This window comes from Bos mutus, chromosome 7 (genome assembly GCF_027580195.1).
Source record: "Bos mutus isolate GX-2022 chromosome 7, NWIPB_WYAK_1.1, whole genome shotgun sequence".
Classification (NCBI taxonomy): domain Eukaryota; kingdom Metazoa; phylum Chordata; class Mammalia; order Artiodactyla; family Bovidae; genus Bos; species Bos mutus.
The window spans coordinates 46,611,107-46,627,691 of record NC_091623.1 but is presented as its reverse complement, the minus strand read 5'-3'; the positions used below and the strand labels follow the sequence as shown (position 1 = coordinate 46,627,691).

The window sequence follows — 16,585 nt, the reverse complement described above, 5'->3', positions numbered from 1 at the left end:
GCTGGGAGTACATATGTCATTCCCCAGGGGTCGGGGGGACTGGTTCCGTCTTGGGGTGGGCTGGGGTCAGGAGGCCACCTGGCCACGGGGCAACCGTGGTGGTGGGGGGGCATGGGCTGAGCATGGAGAAAGCTTTCTGGGCAGCCTGCCACAGCCGCTGCCCAGGAATGAGGTTGGCAGGTGGAGGGCGGACCTGAGGCAGCAGGCCCTGCAGGTGCCAGAGCAGACCAGCCAGCCTGCTCACGGTGAGGACTGACAGACGGGAGGCGGAGGCACTGGGGAGCCGTGGTCAGCACAGGAGCAGAGCGCCGCCCCTGTGGAGTGCACAGAGTGGGCTGAGCCGGGCAGGGGGACCCCAGGGCTCCCACAGGTGGAGCCGTGTGCAGCACGGGGAGTATTTTATTTGGGCTGAGGAGCTTTGGCTGATGGAAACGGCAGTGAGTAACGGCACTGTTTGATGATTCCTCCCGGACGCACACTGGGGTGGGGGTGGGGTTCCCCTTGCCCCCCAGTGGGGACAGGGGTACCGAACCTGAGGCCTAGTGGAGCCCCATAGGCGCAGGACACCAGCCGGAAAGCCATCCTTGCCCTGGGTTACAGGTGAGGAGCAGAAGGCAGGGGGCAGTTTCTACCCTCCAAGGACACAGTGGAGGGGAATGTTTATTTTAGGAAGGAAAAACAAAGAATAAGACCAGGATTAAAGGGGTCCAGGGTCAGGGACTGTGGGCCTTAGCCTCCCTGGTGGCCCTGCTGGCCAGTGGCCTTGGCCTGAGTTCTGAGGCGGCCCAGGAATCTGAGGGGCGCGGGAGGGGAGGTCAGGCAGGCCCTGTGGGGCAGAGTGTACCCTGCTCCCTAGGCAGCCTGGCCACGCTGTTCTAGTGGATAAATCTCTGTCCCCACACCCCTGCCTTCTTCAGCCTCGTCTCGCCTCAGGCTCGCCTTGCCCACCCGCCTCCCCCAGCCTTCCACCGGCCTCCCTCACAGCCCTGTGGCCACAGGCAGTTCCCTGACCATCCTTCCTGAGCCCAAGACACCTTGAGTCCAGGTCTCCAGGGGACTTCCCGCCTTCACAACCCACACCATGGCCACAGGGCTGAGGGGTGCCCAGCAGTCCCTGCCACTTTCTGGACAACATCTGCCAGCGCCTGGATCCGTCAGTGCCTCCCGTGCACCGGGCTCTGGCCGGGTGCTGGCACTCAGCAGTGATGGCGGCGGTTCTGCCCTTGCCCTTGGAAGCCTGCGGTCTGGTGGGATTGGGGATCCCTGGTCATTCAGTACTCACCTGCAGGCAGCACACTCACCCCGTGTCACACCCCCAGCTGGTCCCTACTAGGAGGAGTAGTTAGTATGAGTAGTACTAGTAGTAGCCGGAACTACTCCAACACGGCCCCTCCAGGGAGCCTGCCTGGACCTGCTCAGCCCACACCCCTCCTGCCAGCACCTCCCACAGGCTGCCCTGTGAATGCTGGGCTTCCCCAGGGCTGGGTCTTTTTACACAGTCCTGTGGTATGTATGACATGTGGCCTGGAGGGCTCCAGCTCCTGCAGATTCTCCAATACCAACTAGGGGTCGAACAGTTCCGTTCCCAGGTTATGGGGCTCAGGTCCCCACTTCAGACAGCAGCCTCAAGTCCTTGGCCACCCATACTTCTGAACAACCGGCCATAAATCGGGTTCCCTCCCACCCGTTCAGAGGTTTGCCAGAATGGCTCACAGAGCTAAGCAAACACTCAGCAGCTGAATGGAGGAGAGCAGGGTTTGGGGAAAGGTACAGGGCTGCCACGACTTCTCCAGGTGTCACCCTCCCAGCATCTCCATGTTTTCACCTGCACCCTATTGTTGAGGAGCTTTTACAGAAGTTCCATGATTGAATAAGTCACTGGCCATTGATATTTTTTTTTTTCTTCTAATTTCAGGCCACACTGCTGGGCATGTGGGACCTTAGTTTCCTGACCAGGGATCGAACCCCAGCCCCCTGCAGTGGAAGTGCAGAGTCTTAACTACTGGACTGTCAGGGAAGCCCCTGGCAATTAATGATCAAACTCAATCTCCAAGCCAGAAAGCAGGACAAAACCCAAATATTTATTATACTAAATGCCCTGTCCGCAGCCCTGAGGGTCTGCCTTGGTCCCCAAACTGCCTCCCTCCCCCTCGCATCCAGCCCTTTTTCATTTGCCCGTGAAACCAGTCCCCCAGGTTTTTGTCTAGGCAGCTCTTCATATCTTTCTTTGATAAGATGTCTTCATGATCTCAAGACTGTCCAGCAGCCACCTCTTCCAGGCAGCCTGCCCTGTCCACCGCTGCCTCTCAGGTCCCTCTGGTTAGGAGTGCGCCCCTCACTGCTCTTTACTTATTCTTGGCTGTGCTGGGACCTCATTGTGGTGCTCAGGCTTTCTCTAGTTGTGGCGAGCCAGGGCTTCTCATTGCAGTGGGGCTCTGAAGCGCAGGCTCCGTAGTTGAGGTGCACAGGCTTAGTTGTATTGTGGCATGTAGAATCTTCCTGGACCAGAGATCCAACCCATGTCCCCTGCATTGGCAGGCAGATTCTTAACCCTTGGGCCACCAGAGAAGTCCCCCCAGTTCACTTCTGACTCCCCCACAACTGGAGCCCCTTGAGGGCAAAGTCTGGACTAGTTTTAGAGCCCCCATTCCCCAAGGCCAGACTCTGACCATGTTTCCTGCAAACGTTCCCAACTATCCACCTTTTGGGTCAGTTCCAGGGGTGGAAACTTTCCAGCCGGAGGAGGCCGCTTGTTTTGGAAAGTTCCTGGGGGAGCCGCCCCCGCCCGCCTGCCGGGTTCCCACGCTCCTTTATCACTGGGCGCTTAGAGGGGCTCAGAGCTGTGCAGGCCTAGCTCCTCCCAGCTGGCCGCCTCTGCCCTGCCCATCGCCTTCCCTCGCTTCCCCACGGAGCAGTCTCTCCCCCCGCCCCCACCCCAGGCCTGCCCTTGATAGGCTTGCTAGCCTTCCTGCTACAGGTGGGGGCACCAAGAACTCACAGCCCCCCCTTACCCCCTCACCTTAGTGGAGAGTGACCGCTGCTCAAGAAGGGGGAAGAGGAGGGAGCCTGAGCTGGAGGAGTGTCACGCTTTGAAATCCGATTCCTCGCTTAGTCTTCTGCCTCAGTTTCCCTTGCCTTAGTTTCTCTAGAGACTCCTCCTCCTCCAACCCACCAAATAATGAGTTTCCCAGCCTAACTCAAACTACTGCCTCTGCCTCCTGGCTGGGGCTTGGCGCTCCCTTAGAGCTTTAAAGTCCTCTTTTGTACAGTGGGGATAGGCGGCCGGGGGTCCTAAGTGACTCACGCGGGCCGAGTTAGGGCCGGGGGCCTGGGGCCCAGGTTATTTGCCCGGCCGGCCAAGAACCAGACAGCGGCGGAGGCTCGGGACCAAAAGGCCTCGAACCCGAGCCCAAGGTCGGTGCGCGCCCTCCCCCCGCCGCGAGCGCCCCTCCTCCCGCGCGCGGGCGGAGCGAGGGGCGGAGAGGGGGTGGAGCCGCGGCTCTTTTCTCTGGAGTTCGCGCGCCCGGAGCCCTAGCCGTCTGCCGCTGCCCCAGCCGACGCTGCATCGGTGAGTGCCGCCCCGGGAGGGGTGCAGGCTCCCTGGGGACCGAAGTCGGCTTGGCCCGGCCAGTTCTTAGGACCCCGCTGACCTCCTGCCAACCCCGCGCTCCCAGACTATCGCGATGGAGGCCGCAACTGAGTTCGTGGTCGAGAGCCCCGACGTTGTCTACAGCCCCGAGACCATCGAGGCGCAGTACGAGTACCGGACGACGAGCGTCCGCCGCGAGGGCGGCGTCCTCAAGGTAGGCGAGGGCCCGTCCGGCGGGCCACAGGGCTGGGGGAGTCAGGGAGCGGGGAGGGAGCGGGAACTGCCCAACGTCTGCGACCCCCGGCCCAGTAGTAGCGAGCGGGGAGGGGCCTGTGGCTCCCGGCTTACCCCGCTGCCCGCCCCCAGGTGCACCCCACGTCCACGCGCTTCACTTTCCGGACCGCCCGGCAGGTGCCCCGGCTCGGGGTCATGCTCGTCGGCTGGGGCGGCAACAACGGCTCCACACTGACCGCTGCCGTGCTGGCTAACCGACTGCGCTTGTCCTGGCCCACGCGCACGGGCCGCAAGGTGGGGGGTCGGGTGGGGCTCGGTCGGAGAGAGGGCTTCGCTGGAATCCCTGCGGCGGGGGAGGGGCTCCAACGGAGGAGTGGGCCCATAGGGGGCGGGGTTTCTGGCTGCGGGCGGACTCCAGGCGGGGCTTCCACGGGGGGCGGGGATTCCTCAGGGGTCTTTCGGGGCGGAGCCTAAGGTGTGGGAGGGCTTCAGGGTGGGACCTCCCGAACGGAGCGGCTTCCGCCTAGGCTTGGAGCTCCGAGGGGAGGTGCCCAAAGGCAGGGCGGAGCTTTCGGGTGCCGGGCGGGGCCCTGGCCGGCTCGAGGCCCTCCCCACGCCACGCCCACCTTTCACTCAGCTCCCACTGCCGCCCCCCAGGAGGCCAACTACTACGGCTCACTGACGCAGGCAGGCACTGTTAGCCTGGGCCTGGACGCCGAGGGCAAGGAAGTGTTCGTGCCCTTCAGTTCACTGCTGCCCATGGTGGCGCCCGACGACCTCGTGTTCGACGGTGGGCGGAGCCCTGGGCCGGGGGTGGGGCGGGAGGCGGGGCCGAAGCTTGGGGCCGGGCCGAGCTTGAGGGTACCCCCCAGGCTGGGACATATCTTCGCTGAACCTGGCGGAGGCGATGCGGCGTGCACAGGTACTGGACTGGGGACTGCAGGAGCAACTCTGGCCGCACATGGAGGCCATGCGCCCGCGGCCCTCCGTCTACATCCCGGAGTTCATCGCAGCTAACCAGAGTGCACGCGCCGACAACGTCATCCCGGGCACGCGCGCGCAGCAGGTGCAGCCCCGCCCCGTGCCACTTGTCCTTCCCAGCCACTTGTCCTCCCCACCCCCCGCACCTGCTCTCCCTCTTTTGTCCTCCTGCTCCCATCCCGAGGGTCCAGCGCACTTGGGAAACTGAGTAGCCCAGGCCTCCACAGGTCGGAGGAGCCTGTACAACCTCCCCTTACCTTCCCCATCCCCAGCTGGAGCAGATCCGTAGGGACATCCGCGACTTTCGGTCCACCGCCGGCCTGGACAAAGTCATCGTGCTGTGGACAGCGAACACGGAGCGCTTCTGCGAAGTGATTCCAGGCCTCAATGACACTGCTGAGAACCTGCTGCGCACCATCCAGGTGGGTGCGCCCAGGGGCGGAGTGGGATCAGGGCCAGCCCCCAAGGACTCCTCTGTGCTGACTGGCCCCCTCTGCCTGCAGCTGGGCCTGGAAGTGTCGCCCTCCACACTCTTTGCCGTGGCCAGCATCTTGGAGGGCTGTGCCTTCCTCAATGGGTCCCCACAGAACACGCTGGTACCCGGTGCCCTCGAGCTCGCGTGGCAGCGCCGCGTTTTTGTGGGTGGAGACGACTTCAAGTCGGGCCAGACCAAGGTCAAATCTGTGCTCGTGGACTTCCTTATCGGCTCTGGCCTCAAGGTGTGTGGGCCTGGGGGACTGCTCAGCTCAGGAGGGGAGGCCTGGACCCCCGAGGGCTGGGCTTGTGTGCTGCGAGGCCTGCAGCTACCGCGGGTCCCCTTGTCCCCCCAGACCATGTCCATCGTGAGCTACAACCACCTGGGCAACAACGACGGGCAGAACTTGTCAGCGCCCCCACAGTTCCGCTCCAAGGAGGTGTCCAAGAGCAGCGTGGTGGACGACATGGTGCACAGCAACCCGGTGCTCTACTCGCCGGGCGAACAGCCCGACCACTGCGTGCGTGGGGCGCGGGAGTGGGGGCAGGGGCCGGGGCGAGGGCGCTCCCAACCGAGGGCCCCGTGTGACCTTGTGCCGCCCCCCAGGTGGTCATCAAGTACGTGCCATACGTGGGCGACAGCAAGCGTGCCCTGGATGAGTACACATCGGAGCTGATGCTGGGTGGTACCAACACGTTGGTGCTGCACAACACGTGCGAGGTGTGGGGCGCGAGGGGGCAGGAGCAGCGGGGCGGCCGCCAGCCCGGCCCACCTCCTGACCCGCTGGCCCCCTAGGACTCGCTCCTGGCCGCACCCATCATGCTGGACCTGGCCCTGCTGACTGAACTGTGTCAGCGAGTGAGCTTCTGCACCGACGTCGACCCGGACCCGCAGAGCTTCCATCCGGTGCTGTCACTGCTCGGCTTCCTCTTCAAGGCGCCACTTGCACCGCCCGGCAGCCCCGTAGTCAATGCGCTCTTCCGCCAGCGTAGCTGCATCGAGAATATCCTCAGGTGTGCCCCAGCCTTGGGGGTTCCCATCCACGGCCCGGATGTCCGCTGGCTGGGCTGTGCACAGGGCCTAGGGACTGCACGGCAGTCTCCGGGTCTGGCCCCGCTGAGCCCTGATCATCCCCCAGGGCCTGCGTGGGGCTCCCGCCGCAGAACCACATGCTTCTGGAGCACAAGATGGAACGCCCTGGCCTCAAGAGAGTTGGGCCCTTGGCCACCACCTCTCCGGTGCTTTGCAAGAAAGGATCTGCGCCGACCGCACCCAATGGCTGTACTGGTGATGCCAATGGGCACTCACAGGCTGAGGCACCCCAGATGCCCACCACCTAAGGCCATGGCCTTAGGAGTTATGGCTCCCCCATAGCTCCTGCCCCCATTGCTTCCCAGGACCCGACCCTTCGAGGCCCCCTGAAGACAATAAAGCAAGTACCACTATGAGCCACATCTGTATTCTTGGCGCCTGCAACCCTAAACCGGCCCAACTCCAGCCCCGTCTCCATTTTTTATCAGTAGACTCCTACCTCCCCTTCCCAACTGTTGTCCCTACCCTCCCTTCTAGAACCGCCCCCCCACCCCCACCCCGCCCCGTGGGAGGAGGGGAGAGGAGCAGGCGGCTTTGCCTAACCACAACACTTGAAGGCTGGGCTTATAAGTAGGGTGTGGCTGCTGCAAGCCAAAGAAGAAATTTGAGACCAGATACCAAAAACCAAAATCAAGTTACATTTATTGATGGGGCCCACCCCTGCTGTCCAGGGGAAAGGAAGGTTCCCCGAGGAGCGCCCCCCAGGACAAAATAGAAATGACGGGAAGGGCCCAAACAGGAAAGAACATCTCTGAGGTCCTTGTGTGTTTGTTTATATATATATATATATAAAATGAATGAGTCCTTGGCGCGGGGCCTCCCAGCCATCCATGCCTTGACTGGGAGTCCAGTTGCCCGCGGTGTGACCTCAGACCCTCACCCTGCGGACCACCCGAGCCCCTGGACCGTGGCCCCGGGCAGGGGCGCTGGGCAGAAGCCGAGGCCGGCAGTGGGCAAGGGTCTGCGGCCCCATCACACGCTCATGGTCATCCCGGGGGAGTACTGCGGAAAGACGAGGGGGTGGCGCGCGGGGGCCGGCTCAGTTCCGGCCTAGGCTGGGACCCGCCCCCCGGGGGGAATGGGGGACAGGGCGGTGTGGACAGGGAAGAGGAAAGGATCAGGTGGCGGTGCGTAGGGGAAGCCACGGGTCCCAGGGCTAGGGGTGGTATGTGGACAGGGTAGTGAGATGGGGCGGGCCGGGGGAAGGGGAGAGGAGGAAGGGAAGGATGCCGCGGCCGCCCCCCCACCTGGCCCGCCGCGGTCACGGTCTTGCTCTGGCCCCCCGGCCGCCCCGCCGGGGTCTGCCCGCCAGGCCCCTCCGGCCCGACGCCGCCGCGGGGGGGGAGTCGACGCAGTCGCTTACGCTTTCGCTCGGGAACGGGTGCAGGAAGGTCCCGGCGGCCGCCATCTCGCCGTCGTCCCGCGGGGTGCCCGGGGTGTTGCTCAGGCCGGCCACGGCGCCGGGGGAGCTCTGGGGGCGGCCGCGGTCAGCGCGAAGACTGGCCGCGCGGCCCCGCCGGGCCTCTGCTTCTCCCACCCGGCCGACCCCGCAGCCCCACCCCCCCCGGAGCGCCGCCCCCTCACCTTCGGCAACCCGTCCAGATCGCCCGAGCCTGTGGACCGACAGACGGCGGACACGCGGCTCAGACGCGCCGGCGCCGGCAAATCCGCTCCCCTCCGCCCACCTCAGACGGCCGCGTCCCCTCCCTCCGCCCAGCCCATTGGGAGGGCCCAGATCGGGGCAGGCATCAGGACTGGCGGCCGGGCCGCCCCACAGTTTAGATGCTGGATCCTCCCCCAGCGCAGCCGGTCACCCAGCAGCCCAGACAAGCAAAGGCGCCTTCAATACCCGGCCAGCACACAGAGGCGGACGGGCTGAAGGAGGCCGCCAGGGGGCGCACGAGGCTCGCGGAGCAGCGGGGCGGGGGCGGGTGTGTGGGTGTCGGTGTCCCTGGACGCCCACTCACCCAGGGATCCGTTTACGTGGTGAGGCTCCATCGCGCTCATGGCGGCCATGGGGCCCTCCGGACCAGGGCCAAGCGGGAACTGCAGGCAGAGAAACAGCCTGGGCCTCGGGCCACCGGCTCTCCGCCCCCCAACCAACCCTCTCCCAAGCCCTACTTACATTAGCCCTGCCGGCGCCCGGCCCGATGGGGTTCATGATGGTGTACATGTTCTCGCTAGAGTTGGTGGAGTCTGAGACAGCATATGAGTGGGCGGGGTGTCAGAGGGGCTTCCCCCACCAAGCACACCCCTCCCTATGCCCCGTTCAGGCTGTCGTACCTCCAGGGCTAGGCATGATGGGGGTTCCAGGGGGCCCGCCTCCTCCTGGGGGTCCCTGCACAGAGGGAGGCACAGACGGTGAGAAAGTCCCCCCTTGTGTCACCCCACAGCCCTTGCGCTCAGGTCCCAGGTGTCCCAGCTTAGGCCCCACTCACCGAGTAGCTGCCGGGGGAGGAGGAGGAGTAGGGGATCTGGGGACAGAGGCAGCTGTGAGCAGTCCGCCCACTCCACCACCCCACCTGCTTTTAATCACCCCACACCCGTCCGGGATACTCACCGAGTTGCCACTGGGGCTGGCCCATGGGCCGCGCACTCCGGGGCCCCTAGAAGAGACAGTGGTGGCCCCGGGTCTAAGCCCGGTGGTACCCTGTCCCCTACCACACTCCCTGACACACCTACTCTGCCCCACGTGCCCTCAGAGCAGCAGATGTTGGCCGGGAAGTAACCAAGCATAGCCTTCAAATTCCAGGCCAGCCTTCAAATCCCAAGCCAGCCATGGCTCACAGATCTTTGAGCCTGAGCTTCCCCACCCAGCAGTGAAGTCAACAGTACCAGGGACTGCCGTGTGGGTCTGCCTCAGTACACCCAGCCCGTGAAGTGGGGTGCTGCCCGTCTGGGCTCGCTCCTATGGGTCCCTGAGGGCCTTACATGTTCATGGTGGGCAACCCAGGGCCAGCAAGAGAGTTGGGTGGGGGCCGCATGCCACCTCCTCCGTAGCTCTGCGAAGGCAAAGGGGCCGTGAGTGCAGGCTTAGCGGGGGCAGCCCCTGAAGCTCCCCAGTCACCTGGGCCAGCCCTTACCTGGGGCCCAACGCTGGTCATGCCCCGGGGAGGCGTCACCCTCTGCATGGGGCCCATGCTCGAGTGCCCTGGGGGCAGAAGGAAAAGCGGGCTCAGGTCTGGACTATTTCCCAGCGTGGACACGCACTGTGATGGCGCGGGGGGTGGGGTGGGTGGGGGGAGGGGGTGGTCCTGGTTCTGGGGTCCTGATTGGCTGGAGCTTCCCTACTTACCCTGAGCTCGCGGGGAGGGCTCCATGGTGCCAGGGAGGAGGGGCTGGGAGCCGGGGAGGCCCACGGGAGGCTGCAGATGGGGAGTGGCAGCACTGAGTGGAGGTGCCCCCACCCCGGCCCAACTCCTGCCCCCCCTCCCCACATCCCTCTCTCACCTGACTCGGCATCCGCAGGGTGGGCCGGGGGCCCCCTGGGAACCGCGGTGACATGAAGGGCTGGAAGAGGTGGGCCGGGGATCAGCACCTCCCCCCACCTGCCCAGCCCTCAAAACTACCCGGTTCCTGCTGCCGCCGGGCCCCCAGCCTTCCTCCAGCACCAGCCAGCATACCTCAGCCCGCGGTGCTTGGGTGTGTGGAGCTCAGCGGTACGCGCCCAGGGGCCCTGGGGAGGGGTGTGCGTGCGCGAAGGGGCGGGGCGTTACAGGTCCTTACCTGAACATGAGGCCCCATCATGGGGGCGTTGGGATTGTGGGGGTAAGGCTGGGAGCCGGGGGGGCCCTAGGAGGACAGAACCAGGCGGGTTGGGAGGAGCGAGGTCACGCGAAGTTCCACGGTTTCCTGTGGCTCTGCTGAGCCTGGGAGGGCAAGGGCGGGGACGCCGTGGAGGCAGGAGAAGGGGCCAGCTAGCCCCCTCTACGGGACCCTAAAGGTAGGGTTATGGGCAGGACCCCTGGCTCAGAGAGCCAGGCTTTGTGGCCCTAAGCACCCTGACACAGAAGCAGTCCTAGCGCAGAGCCCCCGCCCTCCTTGGCACTGGGGCCCAGGCAGCTCCGCCCCTCTCTCTGGCCCTACCACGGACCGCACAGTACATACCCACCCTGTCACTGCCCACCCAGGGAGACAGGGGTGCCAGCCCTGGCTGTACCTGGAAGAAGCCGGGTGCCATGGGGCCTGATGCCATTGCATCACTGGGGGCCATGCTCCCCATCACCGGGCTTGGGGCCGCTGCAGCACTCTGCAGGAGCGGGAGAGATGGCAAGACCCAAGTCAGGTCCCTTTCTGAACCAGTTTCTTCTCTTCTCCCCAGATAGCCAGCCCCACAGAACAAGGAACCCAAGCCATCTAACTACTCAAGCATGGAAGGAGGGGGGCTAACACTGAAGAGTCCTTGTTCCCCCCCAGGCTTAGCAGCCCCATATGCTGAGTGGCTCTAAGCAAGGGCTCTGCCTCTGTGCTGCACTCATGACCTGCAGGTGATCAGGGCCCCGACCTGCTGAGACCCCAGACTAGGGAGGAGGCCAGGGACCCCAGCCCCCCGAGAGTCTCCACCCTGAGGATTCTAGGGGTCTGAAAATGCCGTCTGCCGAGAACTCCAGTGTGTGCTTCATCCTTCTAGCACAGGCTTGTTCTTTTGGTCTGAATCCAACTTCAGATGGGTGGGGGCACAGTCCCCCACTTCCAGCCCATCTCAACCAGCCCTGAATCCTTCTGGCTGGCAAGGCAGCTTAGCTGGGCCCCCAAGACCCCTCAAATCAACAACAAAAATCAATAGGCAGCTTGGAAATGAACCTCCCTCCCAGGGGGTTCCTTCTTAGAGCAACTGTACAGACCACTCCCCTCCTCCTCCAGGAAGGAGGGAGAAGGAAGAGCAGCACTCCACAGTGCCTCTCTAGGCCCCACCACCACCACCCATCTCTCTTCAGATGGAGGAGGGGACAAGACTGGGAGCCTGAGAAGGGAGTTCTCCTGTCTGCCAAGGGTGGGGATGCTGGTGGCAGGCCCAGAGTTGGCAGGGGGACAGGCTGACAGGCCACTTCCTCTGGCTGGTTCCAAGTCCCAGGCTTGCCTGCCTTTGGGGCCCACAGAGCAGGGGGAGGGGGCAGAAAGAGGCCTAGTCTTCAGGGCAGAGGAGATCCATCAAAGGACAGGGAAGGGGGAGGACGCTGCAGGCACTCAAGAGCGCTTCTCCTGAGGCCCCTTGACGCGTGTCTCTCCCTGGCCGGAGGGAAACAGCTCTGGGCCCTGCGTCTGTCTACCCTCCCCAGCCCACAGGGAGGGCAGCCGCACCACCCCCCACCCCCGCCCCCTTCTGAGCCGCGGCAGGCGGCGCCAGAGCATTTCCTGGTCGGGGAAGGTGGCTGGCGGTGCGGGTGGCTGGCTTTCCAGACCTTGAGGTGTGGGGGTGGGGAAAAGATGGGGCTCCCCAAGTCTAGGCCTTGAAGGGTTAATCCGGGTGGGACGGGTCGGGCCCACTCTTCCCGGTGGGTGACCTGAACTGGACCCCCCACGTCAATCATCCACCCGGAGGCACCAGCCGGGCCCGCGTTGCCATGACGACAGGCTGGGCGCGCTACCGTTTCCTGGAGACGCCGAGGTCGGCCCCCAGCCCAGAGGCGCTAACTGAGCCCCCTCAGAAGCTGGGGGGTGGGAGGGAGGAGGGAGCCCCGACTGCGAGGGGGAGGCGGCAGGACGCCCCTCACCCCACCGCCACTAAGTGCGGAGGTGGGGCAGAACATGCAGCCGGCTCCAGTCTGCTGACACAGGGACCCTGTCACCCCGGAGCCGAGCCGCGGCCGGGGCGCCGCCCCCCAACCTTGACGCGCCCTGCTGCCATGGTAACCAGCGTGCTCCCGGAAGCGCGCTCACTCCAGGGAGACCGCGCACTCTTCCCTCCCCGGGGACGTGAGGGCGGGGACGAGCCCGGGGGCGGAGAGGGAAGGGCGGGCTGCTCAGCCCGGAGGAGGAACAGAGCCCCAGGGACCCCGCAGAGGCACAGGGAGGAGTGGGGTGCACTGGGGCGAGGGAGTCGGACCCACGCCGAGTCACACGAGCACACAGCTCCAGACACGTCTGTTACCCCCGTTCTGGCCGGACCACGACAAGACCAGTGGAACCTGACAGGGGTCAACAGCAGTGACCGCCCCTCCCGTAAATGCGCATACAGAGTGCCCGGGGCGTCTTCGGGGACACGGTGAACCCCGGCCTTTTCGGACTGCACCTTGGCCCTCCTGTCCTGGGGGGGCCCTCTGTCGGGAGGCGGTGCCTGGTGTGGGACTCCCGCTAACTGCAGAGAGGGAGGGTGGAGGAAGGGTGGAGGGGGCACAGCGGAGCGGAGGGCTAAGGACGTGAACGCGCCGGCTGCAGGGGGAGGAGGGAAGGAGGAGGGGGGAAGGAGGAGGGGGGAGGACAAGGGGGATGTCTCCGCGGCGCTGGGTGAGCAAGCCCCACAGACCAGGAGGAAGAGGGTAAAGGCAGGGGGCGGCCAACGCCTCCCACGTGACCACACGGTGCCGCCGGCCCCCTCTTGTTACCCAGCCTCTGCTCTGGACGACACTGAATTCAACTTGCACCGAAACCCGAGGCCGAAGAGGTGAAGAGAGCAGCCCCATTCGCCGAGCAAGGCTGGGAGGTCTGCCAAGCTAGGCCTCTCTAGCGCCAGGGTGCACCCCTGCCTGGGCCCCCACCTCAGAAGGCTAGCGGGGAGGGGGCCAGCTGTGGGGGACGGCCAGCCCCACCCTGCACACAAAGAGGCAGGGAGGCAGAAACTGGGGTTCTGTCTATCGGGTTCCACATGGGGCTCACAGGAGGGGAAGCAAAGGAGGGGCTGGGCTCCGGAGGGTCTCGGGCTTATGGGGACCCGCAGGAGCTGGGTGCAGTGGAGGAGCATAGGACCCCCCACAAAAGCCACAATCTCAGGTCAAACCCCATAGCCCGGCCCACTTGCCCACTGGAGCCCCTCAGAGCACAGGCCCCTGCCCACGCCCACGAGCCCTGGTCCCAGCCCCTGGGGCGGGGACTCACGTAGTCCTGGAAAGCCTTGGCTTCGCTCGAGTGCTCACACGCCTCTCTGCGGTCGGGCGCTGCACAGTACAAGTCCCAGAACACGCTGTGGGCGGCAGGGGGGGGGGAGATGGTTTCCCCATGCGCCCCCGCCCAGCCCCCCTCCAAGGCCCGCCCGCACTGCCTCGCACGCACCACCACCAGGAATGCAGGAAGCCCGGGGGCTCCCCCAGCGTAATGTTCTTCTCCCATCGGATCTGCAGGGGAGAGGAAAGAAGGTGAGGCACTCACTGCCCAGCTCTGCCTGACACCCTCCCCTCCCAAGAGGCAGCGCCAGCCCCGCTTGGGGGCACAGGGAACAGTGGGGCAGGAAAGCTGGGGGCCAGAGCCGGGGAGCCACAAGGAGGGCAGCTTGGTGAGGAGCCCAGTGGAGAAGCGGGAGGCAGATCCTCAGATGGATGGACAGATGCCAGGATGCCCATCTGTGGGCCCAGCCCCAGCCCAGCACTCAGCTTCCAGGGCATGACCTGACCCTACCACCGGAGACCTGATAAAAAATGGGGTAGGGAGGCCCCCAGGGTGTGGGGGCTGAGGAAGGGTCTGGCTGTGGGAGGTCCCTGCCTGGCTGGGCCAGCTTACCTCAGACAGGAAGGTCTGGGCTGACTTCTGGGCACCGACATGTAGCAGGTACTCATACACGTACAACGCCAGCCTGCAGGCGGTCAGGTAGGGGCCAGGTCAGAGGCCTGGGCCAGACTCAGTGCCCCGCCCCAAGGGTCCCTGGGAGGGGCTCTCAGACCAAGTACCTGCGCTTCCAGCCAGCCTCACTCCCTCCCCTTCACTGGTCCCCCGCTGTCCCGCTGTCCCGCTCCCCCACTCCTCAGAAGAGATAGACGGCCTCCATGCCAGTTGCTCAGCCTGACCACCTCCCACATCAACACCCAGCCTGCAGGCCCCTCGTCTAGGCAGCCCTCCTAGGAGTCCCCAGACCCACTTCCAGGTCAAATTCTGTTCTGTTCAACACCCCCTGATGGACCAAGTCCTGGGCCCATCCCACCAATCCCGAGACCTCCGAGCAGCCTTGACCCCAGAGAGGCCCTCTGCTTGGAGAAGGGCTCGTGGGCTCCATTCCAGACTATGCTCTGGGTAGGGCCTCCCAGCAGGCACCCTGGGCCACGTGGCCAGGGCCCAGCGCCTAGTGCATGCCCAGCCTCAGCTGCCGAGAAAAGAGAGGGGCTCTCTGACCCGAGGTCTTCCTCCTCCAGGTCTCCCTGGACCCCTGTCCTTCTCTAGGGTCAGTCTGCACCCACCAGTGGTGGCTATGACACACCCATGCCAGCCCCCTAGGAGGCTCTGGGGCACGGGACGTAGGGCCAACAGTGCCACTCAGCTGTCACAACACCGCCTTGTCCAAACGCCCATGGCGCCCAGCACCCATGGACACAGCAGCTCGGCTACTGCCCCAGCCAACAGCACGGGCCACGCTCCAACCAGCAGCACCACTCAGCCACACAAGGAAGCCAGCCCATCCATGTTGCCTTCCAGGCCTTCCATCCTTGGCCTCCGCCACCCCTCAGTCTGTCTTCCACACCAGCCAGCAGAGGGACAACTCCCCACCCACTGGGCTCACCCAGTCACCCTCTACCGTCCCAGCCCCTTGGGGTGCCCCCAGGGTCCTCCACTGCCCAACCAGGCCCCAGATGGGCTGAGGGAAGTCTGGGTCCGAGACTGGAGGCTCCCCGAGGGCCGGGCTGAGGTTGCTCTGGTGAAAGCTGGAGCCCTTCCAGATGCCTGCCTTCTCAGCTGGCCGCCCTCCCCTGGCTGGCAGCCCCATCTTAAAATAACCTTGCTTTGACTCATGCTCCTGTTTTCTCTCGATTTTCCTAGCCAGGCTGCTCAATCCTCCCATCCCAGCCCCTTCAGCAGACCACCCAGGCCCCGGACCACAGCAAGGTCCTTCTGTCCCAGCCCCCGCCCCATGGCTTCCGCCCTTGTACTGGACCTTCTTCCTTTCTTCATCCATCCATCCCTTCATTCATTCAACACACGTTCACGCAGCGCCTCCCTGAGTAGTGACCACCACAGACTCCTGTCCTCCCAGAGGCTACCAGCTTGCGGGGAGAGATGGAGGAGCAACAATTCAAAGGAGAAGGTAAGCGACCTGGTGGGCTGGAAGGCGGTACATGCTACAGGAGGACGAGGGGGGCTGTTAGGGAGTCAGGGTGGGCAGCTGGCCCAGGGCAAGGTATGTCCGCAGCTCGCACTGTACCCCGAATGTGACAGCCATGGGAAAGACAGAAGCGGGACGCTAAGAGGTAGGATTTGTGGGGTTCACGTAGTTCTGAGTGTGGGCTTCCCCCAAGACTAGCCAAGGTCCCCGCCTTGTCATCACACTCCTCTCAGTAGCTCCTCAAGGCCCAGGCGACCCCAGGTTCCAACATCGCACCCAGCAGTCCTCAGCATCTTCCTTCCTCCGGCCCAGTGATCTTCCTCACCCTTCAGCCTCGGGGCTCATCTGTCCAACTCACTCCCAGAGCCCGCTCCCTTTCTAGAGGCCTCCTGAGCCTTCACCAGTGGTCTGCATCCGCCTGGTTGCATCCGCCCGGTCCAAGCCCATCAGTACAAGAATGAACACAAAAAGCCGATGGGGCCAGAGCAGAGCTGACCAGCTCCAGCCAGCTCACTTCCTCACCTTGCAGGCAAAGACAGAGGCTGTGAGAGGCCCAGCCGACCCCGTCACCTCGGCTGGGCAGTGCAGGGAGCAGGAAAGGCAGGGGCATGAGACACCCAGAGACAGGGAGCAAGACAGGCTGCCCCAGCAGGGAAGCAGGGGGCTGCAGTCTGCTACCCCCAACCCACCCCAAGGGCAGAGGCTCTCCCAGGGCTCTGGAGTCCTCTGAAGAACATGCTGGCTCCCACCAAGGGGTCTACGCCGCCAGCCCACCATGTCTTTCTCCATCGCCTCTCACCCTCCACCCTCAGGGTGGCATGTGACCTAGGACACAGGTCCGGGAACCCACCCCTGCCTGCTCTCCTCCTCTCTCCCTGGGTGGCCTCCCCTCCTGCTCGGATGACTGACTGCTGCAGCTGCCCACAGGCTTGCTCAGAACTCAGTGTCCACTGCCCACTTGGTATCTTAAAGGCCCAGCCCCACCCCAGCTTCTTCTCCTCCCCTTCCCCTCCTGTTCCCCAACCTGGGT

General features: G+C 64.7%; 3 protein-coding genes across 13 annotated transcripts in view; 2 read left to right on the top strand and 1 right to left on the bottom strand.

The window, feature by feature from the left end:
• The first annotated feature begins 3,426 nt into the window (after positions 1 to 3,426).
• Positions 3,427 to 6,727, top strand: ISYNA1 (inositol-3-phosphate synthase 1). The gene is made up of 11 exons (XM_070373344.1): positions 3,427 to 3,568; positions 3,675 to 3,803; positions 3,956 to 4,117; positions 4,481 to 4,613; positions 4,696 to 4,889; positions 5,077 to 5,226; positions 5,308 to 5,523; positions 5,635 to 5,799; positions 5,886 to 5,999; positions 6,075 to 6,292; positions 6,418 to 6,727. The coding sequence occupies exons 2-11, from the start codon at positions 3,684 to 3,686 to the stop codon at positions 6,617 to 6,619; spliced, it is 1,674 nt and encodes a 557-aa protein (XP_070229445.1). The 5' UTR covers positions 3,427 to 3,568; positions 3,675 to 3,683; the 3' UTR covers positions 6,620 to 6,727.
• Positions 6,728 to 6,988: 261 nt separating this feature from the next.
• SSBP4 (single stranded DNA binding protein 4) overlaps positions 6,989 to 16,585 on the bottom strand; it is a 19,911-nt gene continuing 10,314 nt past the window's right edge. For 2 of the 11 annotated variants that reach the window (XM_070373328.1, XM_070373333.1), the window contains exons 2-17: positions 14,025 to 14,097; positions 13,581 to 13,642; positions 13,407 to 13,491; positions 10,531 to 10,620; positions 10,098 to 10,163; positions 9,822 to 9,881; positions 9,667 to 9,736; positions 9,303 to 9,522; positions 8,932 to 8,977; positions 8,810 to 8,845; positions 8,655 to 8,709; positions 8,497 to 8,567; positions 8,339 to 8,417; positions 7,956 to 7,984; positions 7,735 to 7,842; positions 6,989 to 7,373 (exon numbers count right to left, since the gene is read on the bottom strand). In XM_070373328.1, the coding sequence (XP_070229429.1) occupies positions 7,344 to 7,373; positions 7,735 to 7,842; positions 7,956 to 7,984; positions 8,339 to 8,417; positions 8,497 to 8,567; positions 8,655 to 8,709; positions 8,810 to 8,845; positions 8,932 to 8,977; positions 9,303 to 9,522; positions 9,667 to 9,736; positions 9,822 to 9,881; positions 10,098 to 10,163; positions 10,531 to 10,620; positions 13,407 to 13,491; positions 13,581 to 13,642; positions 14,025 to 14,097 (1,180 nt within the window). In that variant the 3' untranslated portion in view covers positions 6,989 to 7,343. Of the gene's footprint in view, positions 7,843 to 7,955; positions 7,985 to 8,338; positions 8,418 to 8,496; positions 8,568 to 8,654; positions 8,710 to 8,809; positions 8,846 to 8,931; positions 8,978 to 9,302; positions 9,523 to 9,666; positions 9,737 to 9,821; positions 9,882 to 10,097; positions 10,164 to 10,530; positions 10,621 to 13,406; positions 13,492 to 13,580; positions 13,643 to 14,024; positions 14,098 to 16,077; positions 16,283 to 16,585 lie in introns of those variants that run through there. The other 9 variants (XM_070373331.1, XM_070373334.1, XM_070373336.1 and 6 more) reach the window with 8 other exon arrangements.
• The window catches only part of LRRC25 (leucine rich repeat containing 25), a 26,139-nt gene continuing 24,828 nt past the window's right edge, over positions 15,275 to 16,585 (top strand). Inside the window, exon 1 of the mRNA XM_070373342.1 lies at positions 15,275 to 15,537. The gene's annotated coding sequence lies outside the window, so the exon portion shown is untranslated. The remainder of the gene's footprint in view (positions 15,538 to 16,585) is intronic.